Source organism: Globicephala melas, chromosome 15 (genome assembly GCF_963455315.2).
Source record: "Globicephala melas chromosome 15, mGloMel1.2, whole genome shotgun sequence".
Taxonomy (NCBI): Eukaryota; Metazoa; Chordata; class Mammalia; order Artiodactyla; family Delphinidae; genus Globicephala; species Globicephala melas.
Window position 1 is genome coordinate 60,050,060 of NC_083328.1, and position 18,699 is coordinate 60,068,758.

Genomic DNA, 18,699 nt, shown 5'->3' on the forward strand with positions numbered 1-18,699 from the left:
AATAGTGTCTACCTCATAATGTTGCTATAAAGATTAAAGGAGTTAATATCTTTGCCTGGCACATGGTAAATGCACAATAAATATTAGCAGCTGTTATTATTAACATCAGAAGCACCACTTTTTGTACGAGGTCCTTGGGATATGAGGTCTACTGACTTGGTCCCTGTCTGTTCTGAGCCGGCACCTGATCCCCAGGGCCCCAGGTACTGGGACAATACACACAGTCAGTACAAGTCAGAAGGGAACACCTGCCATGTGTACCGCTTTACCTTAACTTGCAGGTGCATTCCAGGGAAACAGGTGAAGCTCCTGCCCTGGGAGAACCTCAGAGCAGTGGCTCTCAACGCTGACTGCACATCAGAGTCTTCTGGGCAGGTTTGAAAAATAACTTTCTGGACCCCACTCCAAATGCGCTGACTTCAGGAGCGGCTCAGACTTCAGAAGTTGTGAAAACTCTCTAGACATTTCCCACGTGCATCAGGGTTGAGAACACAGCCCAGGCTAGAAGGATATGTGTCCTGGAAGTACCCTGCCAGCTGCCTCAGGACTGCCTCAAAGCTGGCCCTCTGACTCGTAGGTTCTCAGATTTGGGGTGTGCATGAAAACCACCTGAAATGCTGGTTATAAGGACAGATTCCTGGGGCCCTACTTGCAGGAGGCTTCATTTTAAACTCGGGGGCCTAGGCACTGAGAAAGCCTGCTGCAGCCATGCCTTCAGCTGAGAAGTCAGCCCTGATCATCGGTCCCAAAAACTCTGCCTGTGAGACCCTGCAGTGTTTCATATCTCATGTGTAGCTCTTATTTTCTGTCTTGAATTGTAGAAAGCTGTATCCATATTATTATGTTTTGAATTAATATTTATCTCCTAACAGTTGCAAATAGTCATTTCAAAAAAATTTGCAAAATCCAGACAAAGCATAAAAATCATCTCTACTCCCACACCTGTATGTGTGTGTGTGTGTATACATATATATGCCTCCAGATATTTTCTCTACAAATATTTTTAGCAACAAAAAAGGACCCATTGCATGAATGATCTTACAGTCTTTTTTCACCTAAAATGCACTGCATGGTGATTCTATAGCTTTTCCCCAGTTTCATCTCTGTGTCCCCAAAGTGACCAGTTTATTCCTTGCCACAGAGTAGAGCACTGAGTAATAATCTTAGCGATAAAACTCTACAAATTCTGGGCTGGAACAGTGTCATTCGAACTTCCAGAGAAATCTACATCCAATTGGCCACACAGAATGTCCATACATCTGTGCTTACCAGCCTTGGAGGGAAGGACAGGGTATGCAGTAAGGACAGCAGCCTTACCAGGGCTTCCCCGGGGGCTGGTACTGCCAAAGCCCAAGGCTCAGGGGCCCAAGGTAGGAGAGAGCAGGAGAAAGCAGCCCCGAGTGGCTCCCATATCAGGACTGGGGGGAAAGTCGTGAGGGGAGTTGGCTGCTTTCTTTGGAGTCAGAAAGGTCATTGCTCAACTCCTTGGATTTTCCATCACAGCCGAGCAGGGAGAGGGTCAGGCCAGGAAATGTCTCCTCTGAGCCGGTCCTTTTAAAGCCTCTTGGCTGGGTCTGTTTCCTCCAGGAGCCAGGGAAGCAGTGCCCGAGTGGAGTTAACCCCTCCACGCCCCAGGAATTCTCCCAGGGATGGGTGAGCCTGGGAGCCCAGGCTTCTGGAATGCAGAGCCTTCCAGGGCAAGAGGCCTAAGGAGCCGTGAACCCTGGCTGGAGAATCCTTCCCTCTTGCCTTGTTAAATCCAACAGGCATAATTGCATCCTGCTGACCTTAATTCCCCTGGCGGGTTTAATTGGTCCTGGCACTGTCCCACTTCCTGCCCTGCCCCTGTAGAGGCAAGGAGGGTGGCTGCACAGCTGGTGCAGGGCGGGAAAGCCCCTTCTTAAGGGTGGGCAGGGGCTCTGGCAGCCCCCAGCTGGGTGGAGGAGGTTTCCCTGTGCCACCCTTCCCCCACCCCGCGCCTCCAAGGGAGCTCTGAGAAGAAGCTTGGGGACTCCCAGGGAGCAGCTGGCTGAGCTGAGCTCAGCCCCAGCGGGCGGGCGAGTAAGCTGCAGGTAATCCTGTGGATCCGGAACCAGGCCAGGCTCTCATCTCAGCGTGAGGGACTGTGGAGTAGCCTGCAGGGACAGCTGAGCCCTCTGGGTGTCCACATTATGGAGACCTCACACACAGTGCTGCAGGTACCATGCCAAGCACTCTACATACATGTTCTCACTAAATGCTCCCAGCCATTCCGGGAGAGAGCAGTGGGGCAGAGTAGTTATGAGCTGAGCATTGTGTCAGATGGTTCAAACCCAACTCTGTGACTTTGCCCTGTGACTCAGTTTTCCTTTCATATCTGTGAAATGGGGATGATGTAGCTGACATTTATACAGCACTCACTGAGTACCCATGCACTGTTCTAAATGCTTTACCTATCTCTCCCTGTGAAGGAGGTGCTCGTCCTACAGATGAGGAGACTAGAGAAAGCATTTGCCCAAGCCTCACGGTCATTAGTCTGAGAGCTTCACCGTCAGAGTTCCTCAACCACTGCTCAGCAGGACTGTGGTAAGCATGGAGTGTGAGGACGGGGCCTGGTCCATTTAATGAGAGTTCAAGAAATGCTAGTTATTATTTGGGAATCATAACAGTAACAAGTGCAGCAATTAAAACCCCTTATATTGTCCCAGCCTGGATTTTGGTCTCATTGGGAGGTGGCTCTGGATATGAATCCGGGTAGTTTGAAGTTATTCAATAGCTGTGTGACTCTAGGGACAAGCCTCTTACCCTCTCTCAGCATCGAGCTTTTCCGAATCTTTAACATGGTCTAGAACTTGGCCCCTAGAGTCCTTTGTGAAGATCCAATGAGCTGGGCAAAACCCTTGGCAGAGCCCTTAGTGGCCCTTCATGGGCACTCACTCAATAAGTGATCAGTACTGATAGCCACAGTCATAGCGAGAGGACATCAGCAAGGGCCATCACGGTAGAACCCGGTCCAGAGCCTTGCTAGTCAGCTGGATACTCATCGGACACTGATTGGCAAGGACACTTTGTGCTGGGGACACGTGAGCATCATAACAGCCCCTGCCCTCGAAGGGCTCCCGGACAGTGGCAACGGTGAGATCAGCCTGGAGCTGAAGGAGCTCAGAAGAGGGAGTCCGACATTTCAAGCTAAACCAGAATGTCCTGTGGGGACAACCAAATAGAAGACTGGGGTTCCAGATCATAGGCACAGGCAGGAAGCATTTCAACCTTCAGAATGCTATGAGACCCATAAAGCCAGTACCCAGCAGGGAGATGGGGTGAGACACAGGCTGGGAAATTTTAGGCAAGAAAGACGACTTTGGGGCTGTAAAGAAGCACATTTCTGGCCCAACTCTCCTCCTTGTGGAGTGACTTTTGGCAAGTTACTCTTGATCCTCCCGTCTTCATCTAGAAAATGGGATGAAATCTCCTCACAGAGTTATTATCAAGATGATGTTTTAAGACAATATGGATAAAGCTAATAATAGGAGGCACTCAAAAAATGGGAGCTCCCCTCCTTTCAGAGAGCCTGGGTTCAGATCCCCGCTCAGTCCCTTACAAGCCCGATGGCCCTGGGTCAGTTACTTAACCTCTCTGAGCTTCAGTTTCCCCATCTGTAATCGCATCTACCTCATGCGGTTGTTCTGAAGATCACGTGAGTGAACCTACACAGGAGCACTTAGAGGCCCTGCACGTGTGATGAGTACTGTATAGGCATTAGTATTTTTGCTTCCTATAAGAGGCAGGCTGTCAACTAGATGCTGAAGGAGAGAAATGGAAGAGAGGAGGGCCAGGTCAGAAGAGGAGGACAGGCAGACACAAGGCAGCAAGACTGCGGAAGGGGCTCCCACTCTGGTTTTTGCTAGCCTTGGACAGACAATCCCAGCATTTGCTCACTTAAGAAAACATCACTCATTTTGAACAGTAATCTGTTCACATAGTTTTGGGTTCAAATAAAAAAGTAAAAAGGTATGCAGCGATATCTTTCTCCCATCTCTGGTCCCCAGTTTCTTATTCTGCCAAAGAAATCCTTATGTGTGTAAAGGGAAATTTTATATATTAGATATATTATGTTCTCTATTATAAATCTTAACCCCTTTTGCACAAATGGTAGCATCATCTACATGCTATTCTGCACCTTGCTTTTTCTCCTCCCACTTTGTAGGTTGCTTCATGTCAGTTCATTCACGGCTTCCTCCATATTTTTTACAGTTACACAATTTCACACTGTTCAGACGTGCTGCATTCTCAAGCCATTTCCCCACTCCTCTCAACAGGGGGCAGGAGTTGATTTCTCCATTTGATAATTAGAGGAGCTGGACCGTGGAGTGGGGTTGGAGTGACTGGACGGGTCACCACAGTCAGGACCTGAACCCAGACATCCACGCCAGATCTATTTCCAATGCACTCAGCTTGGGGCTAGTTCTCAAGCACCCCACGGAGAAAGGCTCTGGGCAGATAGCCCCCGGGTAATGGAAGGCCCTTTGGATCATACCTCTCTGCATCCTATCTCCACTTGAACACCTCGGGCTGGAGTGGCCCCTGGGTCACCATTGTGGTGGAGGATCCTAGGATCCTTCCAGGCGGGCCATTGAAAAGACCTGGATCAGCTCAGGGGAGGGGCGTGAGAGCACTGACCATCTCTCACAGCCGCTTGGGGCAGCCTCCGTCTCCCCAGGGGCCCAGGAGGAAGACATTTTCAAAAGAAAACACTTTCAGGCCCATGGGTGTGTTGAGCAAGTGCCCCTGAGACCATTTTTTACCCAAAGATGCTCCAAGCAGATCCAGAGGCAGGGGCAGGGCTTGTGGACACCAAGCTGGGCGCTGGGGTCAGGGTGATTACCTGTGGGCCTGTGTGGTTCTAACCAGGCTCCGGGGAACCCCAGGAGATGCAGGCAGAGCCAGAGCCTGGCCTGGGCGTAGTCTTGCCCTTCAGTCCTGCCTGAGAGCCCCTCTTCTTCAAGCCCCCCCACATCTTATCTAAGCCAGAGATACCAGGCAAAGCCTGGGAGAAGGCTGCTCCCCCAGGGCCCCAGGTGCCCCCTCCCTCTTTCTCTTCCTGCTTGTTCCAACACCACTCTCCCCCCAGTCAGTTCATGGGAAGAATGCCGTGTCCTCTGAATGGGGGCCAAGAGTGACAGGTGGTGGCAGTCTGAGCTGCATGGCCCCTGGTGTAAGAGATCCTCTCCTCCGCCCCCGCCTCCCTGCCTGTGCCCCTGCCTCCGCCTCTGCCCACCCGGCCCAATCCCTTACAACTGCCCCAGGACTGCTCCTGGGCAGCCGCTGCGAGACAGACAGACACCAGATTGCCTCTCTCTGCTCCAGGTGCCTCTCTCCCTTCAGTCAGCTGGCCCTGGCCTCCTTTCAGCCAGACAGGAGGAGGAATCCTGCAGTCCAACACACCTTTCTCTTCTTTCTGCAGCTAGAAAGACTTGAGTTAGACAAGCAGAAGCACACGCCTCCCTGCCTCATGGCGACAGAAAACGGAGCAGTGGAACTGGGAATCCAGAGCCCATCAACAGGTGCCAAGCTGGGGCAGGAGATGGAGGGAGGAGCTTGGGAAGGGGTGTTTGTTTTAATCCAGAGTTGGGCCTGTTCCTCAGGGGGAATTCTGTGCCTGAGGCCTCCTTTATGGTGCATGGAGGACCAAGAAATCAGGGTTATCTCTGGTACAGTGGGGCTGGATCAAGGGCCAACATGAAGCCTTCCCCAGAGAGACTGGGAAAACATGAAGTCCCCATTGTTGGCGCCTGAACACTCAGGGCGAGGGATGGCAGGGGCATCAAGGCCCACCAGGAGACCAGAGCCTCCTACACAGGGCCGCCGAGGTCTTGGCAGCCCACCTCTAGAGCCCATGGAGTGGCCCCAGAGGCTCAGTGGGACAAGCCCTTGCCAATTGTGGCCTGGGTGGGGACCTGGGCCTGGAGCTGGTCTCCGGCCAGCCTAGCTGGGGAAGGAGTTGTAGGAGGGTGGATCCTGACTGGTGTTTCACCTCCTTTGCAGACAAGGCACCTAAAGGTGCAGCAGGTGAAGGACCCCCAGCTGCAGAGAAAGACCCTGATCCCCCAAACCCAGAGAAAGAACTTGGTCCCCCAGACCCAGAGAAAGAAATTGGTCCCCCAGACCCAAAGGAAGAACCTCATCCACCCACCATGAAGAAAGATGCTGAAGCCCCAGCCCCAGAGAAAGGGGATAGTGCATTGGCCCAACCCTCAACCAGCAGCCAGGACCCCAAGGGAGAAGGACACCGGGGTGGGGGGCCTGCGGAGGGCAGTGCTGGGCAGCCGGCCGCCCTGCCCCAGGAGACCGCGACAGCCGAGGTCAGTGTCAAGAAGCCCGAGACCAAGCAGGGGACCCCAGGCAGCCAGGACCTCGGAGAACCCAAGCTGCACAAGAAGGCAGCAGAGGGCCAAGCAGCAGCCAGGAGGGGCTCACCCGCCTTTCTGCACAGCCCCAGCTGCCCTGCCGCCATCTCGAGGTGAATGGCCCCTGGCCGGGAGCGGGGAGGGGCCCTGCAGTTCCTCTGTCTTGGGCACCGTCATCACACTCAGTGCTAGACGGGGTAGTTCTGATGTTCACCTCCCTCTGTCCTGGGCATCGGCCTGACCACTTTGTCTCCCTGCAGAAACCAGGATTTTGTGATAGTTCACAGAAGCCTGGAATGTCAGGCAGGAGAGGTCCTCAAAGACCTCTTCGCCAGGCATCTGGAGTCCAGAGTTCCCCTTACCCCATGAACTTGGGTCTCACCAAGGGCAGGACTGAGATGTCAGGAGGAAAAGATAACCTGTCTGCTTAATAGAATTATTGGTATAATATGGAAAAATGACTAATAACCAGACTGATAGATCATTACCAATACTCTTAGAACCATAATATAGCACCAGTCTCATGGTGCAATCCGTTATCCTTACCTGAATGCCAGTCATATTAATGAGGTTATTAATGATGTATTTATCGTAAGCCACAATAATAACACTTACCATATCAGTTTGAATTATGTGGTAATATAAATTAATATCATTGATACATTATCAATTGCATCACCACAGTTTTATGAATCAAGAGCTACATAACCTTCCTCATTGTTGCCACATAATGATTAACCAAATCAACAATCCTGTTAACAGTTATTAATGATCTATTAGTGCATTGATACTCAAGATAGCAACCACAGACATGAGAATTCCCTGTTGGTCCAGTGGTTAGGGCTCCGCGCGTCCACTGCAGGGGGCACAGATTCATCCCTGGTCGGGGAACTAAGATCTCGCATGCCATGTGGCGTGGCCAGGAAAAAAAAAACCATAGACGTTTATGGTATTATTAACATCCCTTGATTTTGTATGAAGTGAATTCAGATGCATCACCCCACGCGTGTGGGGTGGGGGCGGGGTCTTATTACCTCCAGATTGCAGATGGGGCTCTGGGAGACCTGCCTGCTGGCGGGGCTGTGGCTGCTGAGGGCGTCACCTCTGTGTTCTCACTTCTAGCCCTGAGAAGCCGCTGGCTGAGAAGCCCCCAGATGAGGCATCAGAACTCATCTTTGAAGGGGTGCCCGTGACCCCAGGCCCCACGGATCCTGAGCCAGCCAAGGTAGCAGAAGGAGAGAAGAACCTCCCGGAAGGCAGCCAGAAGGAAACAGAAGAGAAGGTTCCAGGCCAAGCTGGCCAGGCTGAGGTGCAAGGGGACACCTCGAGGGGGATCGAGTTCCAGGCTGTTCCCTCGGAGAGATCGGAGGTGGGACAGGCCCTCAGTCCCACAGCCAGGGAGGAGGACTGCTTCCAGATTTTGGGTAGGCCGGGGCTGCCCTGGGGCTAGGTAAGAGGGAGCGGGCTCCCCATGTCTCCCCACTTAGAGGACTCAACCCTTCTGAGCTGCCTTATCCAGCCTGATCCATCTGTCACCCAACCCCAGGAAGTACGAGTTCCTGGTCCCCTTTGAGAGATGGGGAAACGAGGGTTAAAAAAAGGGAAGTGGGGCACCCCAAACCCATAGCTAGAACAGGATATGAACCTGTCAGGACAGCCTGACTCCAGAGCTCACTTTTTACTTTCTTCTACTTTGACTAAAATGGGACTTTAAAAAAAAAATCAGGCACGTTATTGGACAAACACCAATTCTCTGGACAGTGGGATTTGAAGTCAATCTGTAGAAAGGCTCAAGTGCTAGGCTTTGGTAGTTAAACTGCATCCTGGGTGGGTGAGGAGGCTCCTGGGAGCCATAGAGGGTTCTTGAGCTGAAGAGCACAGGTGTGTGTGTGGTGGGGGGAGGGTGACCAAGGTAGCTGGGCACGTGAGATGGGGCAGGACTGTGGAATGGCCTTAAGTGAGGACGGTTTATTCAGCGGGCAGCAGGGAGCCACTGAGCATGAGTGAGCTTGGCGAGCAGGTGAATAGGAAAAGGGCCTGGGCAGGAGTGTGGCAGGGCTGGGGGTGGGTTGAGATGGGGTCAGGAGAGCCCAGAGTGTCCTGAAAACCCCCCTTCTCCAGGCTGAGGTGCCCTGGGAGACCCGCCAACCTGCCTGGTGAGCGGCACAGTGCCACCCAGACAGGGTGGGAGGGCCTAGGCGGCTGGGCGGCAGCCAGGAGCCCTGCCTCCTCCCCTGAGCAGTGGCCCAGACCTCCGGGCCCACTCCACCCTGCGATCACATCCTCGAGTGACGGACCTGAACAACCTCCAAGGGCCGCCTGATTTATCACCGGCTTCCCTGCGGCCTCTTGCTATTTATAAAGAGGTTTCCACTCCCCATGACTCAGCCTGTCTGTCCCCATGCTGTTCCCCATGCTGTTCCCCATGCTGTCACTAGGTGGCAGCCTCTCCCTACCAACATCTCCATCCCTGGCCCACCCCCACCCCACCCCACCCCCAACTCTGCCTCTGGGCCAGGTCCAGGTAGGACACCCATTCCACAACTGGTGAGAGCTTGCAGTGTTATTAGAGGGGATGGTAGGCAGGTCCCATCTCCCACCGCAACAGACACAGTAACCCCTATCGGGCACTCCACCATTATAGATGCCTTTTTTTTTTTTTTCTTTAATGGAAATGCAGATAGCTTGGGATGGAGTCTTCATACCTTATAATGTGGGAGTGTCCGAGAAGTCCAATCAGCCGTCCCCACTGTTGTGCCGGGAGAAGCTGAGCCCCACTCTGACAGAGGCAGAGGCCTCCCAAGGAGGGTGTGTGTTGGTAGCAGAGCTGAAATTGGAAACTAGGCCCCTAGCCCCTATCCTGGAGCCAGCTGTCCCCCAGGTATCACTTGCTGAACTTCCCTGGATGGGGCTCAGGCCAGGCAGGAGGGTGTGGTGGCAGGGTGGGTCCTCAGCAGCCGCGGCACTGACTGTGATGGCTTTGCTCTGCTCTACAGATGACTGCCCACCACCCCCGGCCCCGTTCCCCCACCGCATCGTGGAGCTGAGGACTGGGAACATCAACAGTCAGTTCAGCCTGAACTCCAAGGAGGCACTGGGCGGGTGAGAGCCGGGGCCTCAAGCCCCTGGCCCACCAGCAGGAAAGCATCGAGCCCCAGGCCTTACATCTTCCCCATGAGAGGCCCAGACACTCCGACTGGACATGAGCCAAGTGGACAAAATTGGTTCCACATGGTCACACTTGTGTGCAGCCTGTCACATGGCTGGTGTGTCACTGTCACTCACACAAACACACCACTGGTCATTCAGTGTCTCCCATAGGAAGCATATAGTATTTTCCTGTCTGTCTCAGTTGCAGGCACCACTGACCGCTCAAGGCGACTCCTGCTTTGTCAAAAGTCCTGAAGGTGCCCTCCCCCAGGGCCCAGGGCCCAGGGCCCCTCCCTGCCACAGTCTGCGAGCTGCACATCAGCGGCCATCCTTTGATGAGCCTACCCTTCCTGGGCCTGAGGTCTATGTGGTTCAGCCATTGTCCCTGCAGTAGAGCTCACAGTTTCTGGAGGGAATCGGAGCTGGCTGGGATGTGCGCCCCCATCTCACAGGGAACAGAGCACAGCCCCTCACCCCATGGCCCTTAGAACTCCCTCATTCCCAGCCTCTTCTCTCTCCAGTGGCAAGTTTGGAGCAGTCTGTACCTGCACAGAGAAAGCCACAGGCCTCAAGTTAGCAGCCAAGGTCATCAAGAAACAGACACCCAAAGACAAGGTAGTGGGGGTCTGGCTGTGTGGGAGGGGGAGGGGATCCTTGGAGTGGGTGCCTCTCACCTCCCTCCACCCACCCATCTGCACCAGGGGCCTGGTGTACAAAGCTTAATGCACTGAAGATATCACACAGATAGACAGACAGACAGACAGGTAGCCCTGCCACAGGGGCCTGATGCCCCTGGCCATAAACTTGACCCCGCGGTTAGTGAATTTATCCTGGGGACTTACCCCCTTCACGCCCTCTGTTCGGTTCAAGTCAATAAGTGCCGATAAGCGCAGGCTCTGGGCCAGGCCCTGTGCTGGTGCTGGAAGTCTCAGAGGGAAGTCAGTTGGTCCCTGCCCTCAGAGAGCACCAGGGTAAACAGGCCTCGAGGACTCTGCCTCTAACACCCAGCCCAGGCCCGCTTCAGAGCAGTGTTTGTTCAAGGAGTGAATGAATGGCTGAATGAATGAGGCAGAGGCTCATGTGGAGTGAGGGAGTCGGGTGTGTGAGGAGGTGATGGTGACCTAGCAGGCTGGCATGGTGGGAGCTGTAACTCAGGAAAGCTAGGGTGGGGGGTCACAAAGGAGGCTCCTGACTCACGGGGGAGAGAGTTTCAAACAGAGACGACTGTGGAAAGAAAGGCCTGAGGGCCAGAAACGGCAGGTACCTGCTGGGAACGCTTGAGTCAAGGTCAAGGCCAGGGGAGCAGAGACAGCAGAAGCCTGGAGAAGCAGGAGAAGCAGGTCCGGAGGAAGTGCTGCAGCCCAGAATTCCTCACCGTGGCTCTGAGCTCATATGAACAGCATGGATTTTCTATGTGACTCTGTCTTTCTCTGTCACTTCCACTTGACGGGGCCTGGATCCATGTTATTGACTGCTGGGTCCAAGGCCTCTATCATGGACTTGGCTCAGCATAGATGCTCAAGACACATGTACTGTGTAAACTAATTGGAGTCAGCTGTTGATTAATTAATTATTGGGCACTTTTTCTGTGCTGTTGAATTTGCCAGGTGCTAGGAAAATGGTAGTAAACAAGTCCTGACGTGCTAGAGAGCAGGGACAGAGGCTAAAACCAAACTAAAACAAAAAGCATGGTGTCAGGACCTGAGAAGTGTTAGGAAGAAAAGTAAAGCCAAGTAGGAACAGGGTCGATGGGGGCCATTCAGATGGATCAAGTGAGGTTAGGCCTCTCTGAGGAAGTGGCCTGGAAGGTGAGATATCAACCAAGGAATGGAATAACGGGAAAAACGGAGCAGTCCAGGTAGTGATCCAATGCTCTGGGGGCATAGTTCCGGGGAGAGACCTGATCTGTAGCATTTGCCAATTTCCCTGGTGTAAATATTCCTACCATTGTTGATTTCACAGATGTGACCACTGGTTTGCAAACTTTCTGAAAGTGACAAATAATGGCAGCTGAGACTAGGAAGGCAGTGATGGGGGAGGTGAGAAATTATTGGATTTGTAATCTAGCTTAAGGGTAGAGTCAAAGGATTTACTGATGGGTTGGATGAAGGGTGTGAGGAAGTGAGAATAAGACAGGAATCTAGGAAAGCTCCTAACTTTTTGTCCTGCACACCCAGGTGAAGAGTGATGGTCTTTTGCTGATGGGCAAGCTGGGGGCAACTCAATTGTGGGGAAGGGGTGGTATCAAGAGTTTAATTTTGGACATGAGAGATTTGAGATGCCTGTTAGTCAGACATTCAAGGGGAGGGAAGGTAGGCAGTTGGAGAGATTGGTGTCTGGAGTTTAAAGGAGCACTCAGGGGTGGAGATATGGATTTGGAAATCAATCACATTTGGATGGAATTTCAAGTCCTGGTACTTGAGGAGAACGCCCGGGGGTAGAGTATAGAGCGGGTAGTGCTGAGCAGGGAGGATGGAGCCCACTGTTCAGCCAGGGGGAAGAGAAGAACCAGCAAAGGAAAGGTGTCCCAGCAGGAGTGACTGTGTGGTGAGGACACAGGCTTGAGGGTGGGGAGAGGTGGGAGGTGAGGAGACCAGCGAGGAGGAGGTGGGCAGTGGTCCAGGCAAGGCCCAACAGGTCTGGTCAAGGGCGAAGGTGTGGAGGGTGGAGGGCAGGGAGTAATGATGCTCGGATGGTACCCCTGACTTCCCTGGTCCCCAGGAAATGGTGATGCTTGAGATCGAGGTTATGAACCAGCTGAACCACCGCAACCTGATCCAGCTCTATGCAGCTATTGAGACCTCGCACGAGATCGTCCTCTTCATGGAGTAGTGAGTGCCATCAGTGGGGTGGGGCCTGGGGAGGGGGCAGCGGGCCCTGAAGCAAGCCTGCAGAGGGGTCTGTGCACACAGCATCGAGGGCGGCGAGCTCTTCGAGAGGATTGTGGACGAGGACTACCATCTGACTGAGGTGGACACCATGGTGTTTGTCCGGCAGATCTGCGACGGGATCCTCTTTATGCACAAGATGAGGGTTCTGCACCTGGACCTCAAGGTACTGGGGTGGGGGCTCCCGGGAGGGGTCGGGAGCGGCCTCCAACCACCTGAGACCAGCGTCGCAGCCAGCCATCCCTCCATCCCCCAACCCCTCCTCCTCCTCCATCCAGCCTTCCATCTGTAGATTCAAAAAGGGTGTATTGAGGGCTTCCCTGGTGGCTCAGTGGTTAAGAGTCCACCTGCCGATGCAGGGGACGCGGGTTCGTGCCCCGGTCCAGGAAGATCCCACATGCCGCGGAGCAGCTGGGCCCGTGAGCCATGGCCGCTGAGCCTGCGCGTCCGGAGCCTGTGCTCCGCAACGGGAGAGGCCACAACAGTGAGAGGCCCGCGTACCGCAAAAAAAAAAAAAAAAAGGGTTTATCGAGCATTTAGTAAGTACCAGGAGTCAGGGGACATATCAGAGAGCAAAAAAGACTTGGTCCCAGCTCTCAGGAGCTCCTAGTCTGGTACTAAGTACTTGCTGAAAGGGTCTCTTGCCCCACACTCAGTGTCTCACACGTGAAACTTGCTGATAAGCGTTGCAAAAGCGCCTGCCTCAGTGCAGGCCTCTGACAGGCACTGCGAATGTTTGTTCATTTATTCCACAAATATCTGTTGACGGCCTACTAGATGCCAGGCAGTGTTCTAGGTGGTGGAGATCCAGTGGTGAACAAAATAGATAAAAACGCCTGCCCTCATGGAGCTTACATTCTAGAAGGGGAGTCAGAAAAACACATCAGCAAGTATAGTGTCGGTGCAGCGATACACGCGTGGCAGGTGCTAACGAAATGTGTAGTGAAAGCTGATGTCTCTCTTCTGGCCTTGCTCATCAGTACCCTGCATGTAGCAGTTCAGGGAGAGCAAACAGATTTCACGCATCCCACCAACTCTGATCAGCGGGCAGTGGCTGTCTGGAGCTGAGACATGGCCGTGGCGTGGAGTGGGCAGGAGCCCCATGAGTAGCGGGTAGCTCCATCCTTATGGCAGGTGTTAATGTTTGTGGGATCAGTGGCAAGGCTAGTGGAGAAGATGAATTCTGAACACTGATGTGCGTTAGCAAAGTGGATGGTCCTTTCATTCATTCACTTGGTAGATACGTACCAAGTACCTGCTCCTGTGCTACTGTGCACAGTGCTGGGCATGGGCATTACCATCAAGATCATGAGGACACGCCCCTGTCCCACGGAGCCTACAGGTCATAGGGGAAACAGACATTCATACAGTAATAACCCAATGAATAGATCATTTTAAACCATTAAAAGTGTTACGAAAAAGTACGTGAGAGTAATGGGGAAACATACAAGGTGTAACTGGAGAAGCAGGCAAGGGCTGGAGCATTCGAGGTCCAAAGCAGGAGATGCTCCCGCTGCTGTGGGCTAACACCTCCACCGTGCTTACTAGTGGTCAGAGCTGCTCAGGGTGTGTTCAGAGTGTGTGACAGCCCATTGGGTCAGGTTGCTGTTATCATCCCCACTGACAAGCGAGGAAGCGAGGAGGGTAAAGAGATGAGTTTCAGTGGGGCCACCGTGGCAGCAGGGCATTTAGGAGGCGGTCATAATAAGCCAGGAGAGAGATGATGGGTCTGGAACCAGTGGCAGTGGGGGAGGGATGGGAAGTGGTCAGATGATGGATGCATTCTGAAAATAGAGCCAGCTGGGTTTCTGATGGTTTGGATGGGGGAGGGCGGAGGGAAAGGAAGGAGTGTGGGTGACTCCTGAGTTTCTGGACAGAGTGGGTGCCTGCGTGGTGGCATCGGAGCCTGCCCTTCTCCCACGAAAGCCATTTTCTTTGGGGTAGGGCAGGGTCTCCAATTAAAATGCAGTGTCCTGGGAAGAAGGTCAACCTTAAGTCTCTGTATCCTAAAGTGTGTTTTTTTTCAGGAAAGCAGTAAGTTTTTCATCAATAAAGGGTTTCACGTCAAGTCACTTGGGTGAACCATAGCCTGAAGGCACTTCCCAGGGCTCTGGCTGCAGGGCTTTTCAGGAAGTCCCCTGTCCTCCAAAAGGAGGTCTGAATCTGTCTCATTTCCCCTACCAATTGTGTCCTGGGGCCTTTCTTTCCTTTCCCTGTTTCGGGGAGCACTGGGTTGGGCTGCTGAAGTCACTAGCATCCTGCTCTGAATGAATGCAGCAGTGTGAAAGGACCTTCAGAAAACCTATCAGTTGGGGCCTCAGATCAGATGCACACAAAGCCCAGACGAAGAACAGAACCCCATTAAACGAGGCGGAGGCCCCGGGGAAGTGGAGGACTTCTGCCCATCACAGGGGTCAGGGGCAACTCCCTCCCAGCCGTGTGTGGCCATGTGGCTGGGGCTTCCAGTGTTTCAGGAGGTGCTGAAAATCAGGGTTTTTGTGCAAAATCTGCCTTTTAACCATTGTTAACTACTTACGATGTTTCTGCCCTGCAACCTCAGATTAGTCCTCTGTCCTTGTGTTACATGAGGAGGAAATGGAGGCCCAGAGTGGGAGGGACTAGCCTTGCATGTTACTCACATATTCACCTGTGCTTGGGGCACAGGATTTCTGGGAGCCTTGGTTGAGTGTCTGCTGGGCGCTTTGTTAGACGCTGAGGGTGGGGAGCAAGGAGGCCTGGAGGAGGTGGTTCCTGCCCTGGAAGAGCTCCTCTCGGGCGTCAGGATCCTCCTCTTTGCCTGGAGCAGGCAGGTCTGAGGGTCTCTGATGGGCTGTCCACTCTGGCAGCCTGGGCCTCTAGTCCTGGGAGCCTGGGACTTGGATGGACCTGGGCGGGGAGGGAGGGTGAGCCAGGTCAGAGGTCAATCCAGGCCACCCCCTTCTCCTCAGCCAGAGAACATCCTGTGTGTCAACACCACGGGCCATTTGGTGAAGATCATTGACTTCGGCCTGGCACGGAGGTACCACCTGGGTGGGTGGCATGGCAGGGCCAGCCTCCAGGTGGGCAGGGCTGGGGGAAGGTTGGAGGGTGTCTGGGAATGGCCTGGGAGTTGTGCTCTGAGCTCTTGGCCTCACCTCCAGGTATAACCCCAACGAGAAGCTGAAAGTGAATTTTGGGACCCCAGAATTCCTGTCACCTGAAGTGGTGAATTATGACCAAATCTCTGATAAGACAGACATGTGGAGCCTGGGGGTCATCACCTACATGCTGTGAGTCCTGAGGGTGCCTGTTGTTTATGGGGTTGGGGCACATGGGTGGGCAGCTGAGGCCTAGATTGCTTCCACCTCCCCACTCCCTCAGTCAGGGGTTTGTGCGGCGTTGGGCGTGCTAGGGCGAACCAGGAAAGGGAACTCTGTACCCATTTTATAGATGGAGAAACCAAGGCCCCCAAAGGCATAGTGTCCCAGCCCAGGGCTCTGGGCAGCAGAGCTTTGATGACCCAGTGCACTCATCATTCCTCTTCTTCACTCTAACCCTGGGAAGCTGGGATGATTATGCCCATTTTACAGATGAGAAGAGTGAGGGTCAGAGAGGGGAAGTGACTTGCCCAAGGTCACCCAGCCAGATTCAAACCCAGGTCTGTCCCATATGAGAGGCTGGGGGTCTTTTCAGTGCATGGTGCTGCTTCCTAGGCTCTGTCCCCATCCCTGACCCAATCTCACCTCCCTGCTCCCTGCCAACCCCTCCCTCTAGGCTGAGTGGCCTCTCCCCCTTCCTGGGAGACGATGACACCGAGACCCTGAACAACGTTCTATCGGGCAACTGGTACTTTGATGAGGAGACCTTTGAGGCCGTGTCAGACGAGGCCAAAGACTTTGTCTCCAACCTCATCGTCAAGAACCAGAGGTGAGGCTCACCCCAGGACACGAACCCCGTGTGTGCAAGCCCAGTGTGTGTGTGTGTGTGTGTGTGTGTGTGTGTGCCCGCTGGGCGGGAACTGGGCCAGGAGGCCAGTGGGGTGGTGCCTCCCTGGCCTGCCACCTACCCTCACCGCACTGCCCCCTCCCCACAGAGCCCGGATGAACGCTGCCCAGTGCCTCGCCCACCCCTGGCTCAACAATCTGGCAGAGAAAGCCAAGCGCTGTAACCGACGCCTCAAGTCCCAGATCTTGCTTAAGAAATACCTCATGAAGAGGCGCTGGAAGGTACCACAGAACTGAGGGTGGGGCGGAGCGGGGGATACAGGGCAGGAAGAGTCCTGGCCCCACTAGCCCTGTGTCAGCCGGTTCGGTCTGGAAAACAGAATTGGTTTTTCTCTTCTTGTCCTGGGCTGGCTACTGCCCTGGGTAGTGGCCCTCCACCCACCCATCTCCACCGTAGGGAGGGGTGTCCATTTGTGGCTCGGGCTCAGGAAAAGTTCTCTGACCCCATCACAGGCTTCCTCCCCTCATTTCACAAATATTTCTTGAGCATACACTACCTCTAGGCACTGGGGATACAGCAGTGGACAAAGAGACAAAGATTTCAGGCTTTGTGGACTTGCTTTTGGTAGAGGATGGAGAGTTGCTAAAAGGAGTTAAGGAAGGGCTCTAGGAAAAAATAAGGATGGTCGGGAGTTCTGGGGAGAGGCTGCACTTCTTAGTAGGGTGGCCAGGGAGGGCACACTGAGAAGGAACATGTGAACAAAAACCTGAAGGAGGTGAGGGCTGAGCCAGGCTGGTATGGGGGGAGGAGTGTGCCAGGCAGAGGGAACAGCTGGTGCAAAGGCCCTGAGGCAGAAGCATGGTGGTCAAGTGTGAGGAACAGGTAGGAAGCCAGCACGGCTGGAGTGGAAGAAGCAAGGGGTAAGGGAGATGTCCAAGAGGATTGGGAGGCAGGGCGTGGAGGGACTCGGCCATGATGAGGGGTTTTTACTTGGAGTGAAATAGGAACCACTGTACTGCCTTGAGCAGAGGGGTACTCAGGTTGAATGAGGGAGGGAGTCCTGGAGGCTGCAGTGTCATGGCGCCCCCTGCGGCCATTTTGGGCACTGCGCCCTCCCTGGCATGGAGCCCTCCTGGAATGAAGGTGACCTTGGGAGACACTCAGCTGTCCTCCAGCTTTCCCCCTGCCCTGCTGCTGACTGGGACCCCTCTCCCTCATCTCTCAGAAAAACTTCATTGCTGTCAGTGCTGCCAACCGCTTCAAGAAGATCAGCAGCTCAGGGTCACTGATGGCTCTGGGGGTCTGAGCCCCAGGAGCAGCTGAGGCCTGGACGCAGCCGCACAGTGGCCGGGGCTGAGGCCACACAGCCCAGAAGGCTGGAGCAGACGGGCCAGATTGCCGGGGCTGACTGGCCAGGACAAGGCTGCACCAGGCTGGGAGGCTCGGGGCTCCCGTGCCCCCGCGCAGTGACTGCTTCCCCGACGTGCGCTGCCTCGGATATGGCCTGACTCCATCCTGCTACTGCCTCCCCAGACAGGGCTCCGGCCCGTCAGCCACAGCCCAGATGCCACGGGCCCTGCCGAGACGCCGCCCGGCTCACCTTCTCGGAACTGCTGCTCTGGTGACCCCTGCTTGGCCTCACCTGGGGCATCCCTGGCCTGGGCTTGCTCCTAGCTAGAGCAGGAGGGCTGGGGCTCCTGGCATATGGGGTTTCTGCAGTTGGGGGTGGGAGGTCCTTGGTGGGGCAGGAAGGCAGACGGCGATTCCTAAGGCGCAGCTGCCAGGGGAGACAGAGCAGGCTTTGTGAAGGAGGACCTCCATGCCCCCACCCGCCTCCCCACTCCCAGCAGATAAGGCCTGACACACCATCTGGTCTGGCCCGGCGCCCGCCCACCTTCCTTGCGACCACCAACACACAGGAACTCTGTGTGAGAGAGGACACCCAGCCCGGGCCTGGTGGAGGGGGAGGGGAGAGGCCTGGAGGACAGGGGAGACCACCCCCGAGCTTTCCTGAAGGCCAAGCCGGCCCAACCCAGCCACTCTGGCCCCCATTCCAAGGGTCACCCACGGCCTCGGATGATGGCGTCAGCAGGCCCAGGAGGCGTGGGAAGGCCGTCGGCAGCCCCCAACCCGCTCTCAGCTTGTGCCTTGTAAATAAATGTACAGGTTGGAAGTGGCCTCCTTTCACGGTGTGTGCGCCCGGGCGGGGCCTCAGCGGGCCACCGTTCACGGATCACTGCTGCGGGCCAGGCGCCTTAGCAGCCTCAGGAGCCAGGCTACCCAGTGTGTGATCTAGGCAAGTGGCAGCCCGCTTTGTGCCTCGGTTTCTCATCTGTGAGAGGGAGGGCACA

General features: G+C 54.6%; 1 protein-coding gene across 1 annotated transcript; it reads left to right on the forward strand.

Annotated features, from left to right (window-relative positions):
- The first annotated feature begins 5,491 nt into the window (after positions 1-5,491).
- MYLK2 (myosin light chain kinase 2) lies at positions 5,492-17,882 on the forward strand. The gene is made up of 12 exons (XM_030830591.2): positions 5,492-5,543; positions 6,025-6,499; positions 7,509-7,810; positions 9,383-9,488; positions 10,058-10,151; positions 12,258-12,367; positions 12,449-12,590; positions 15,373-15,443; positions 15,565-15,693; positions 16,178-16,330; positions 16,497-16,629; positions 17,574-17,882. The coding sequence occupies exons 1-12, from the start codon at positions 5,492-5,494 to the stop codon at positions 17,652-17,654; spliced, it is 1,848 nt and encodes a 615-aa protein (XP_030686451.2). The 3' UTR covers positions 17,655-17,882.
- Positions 17,883-18,699: the final 817 nt, after the last annotated feature.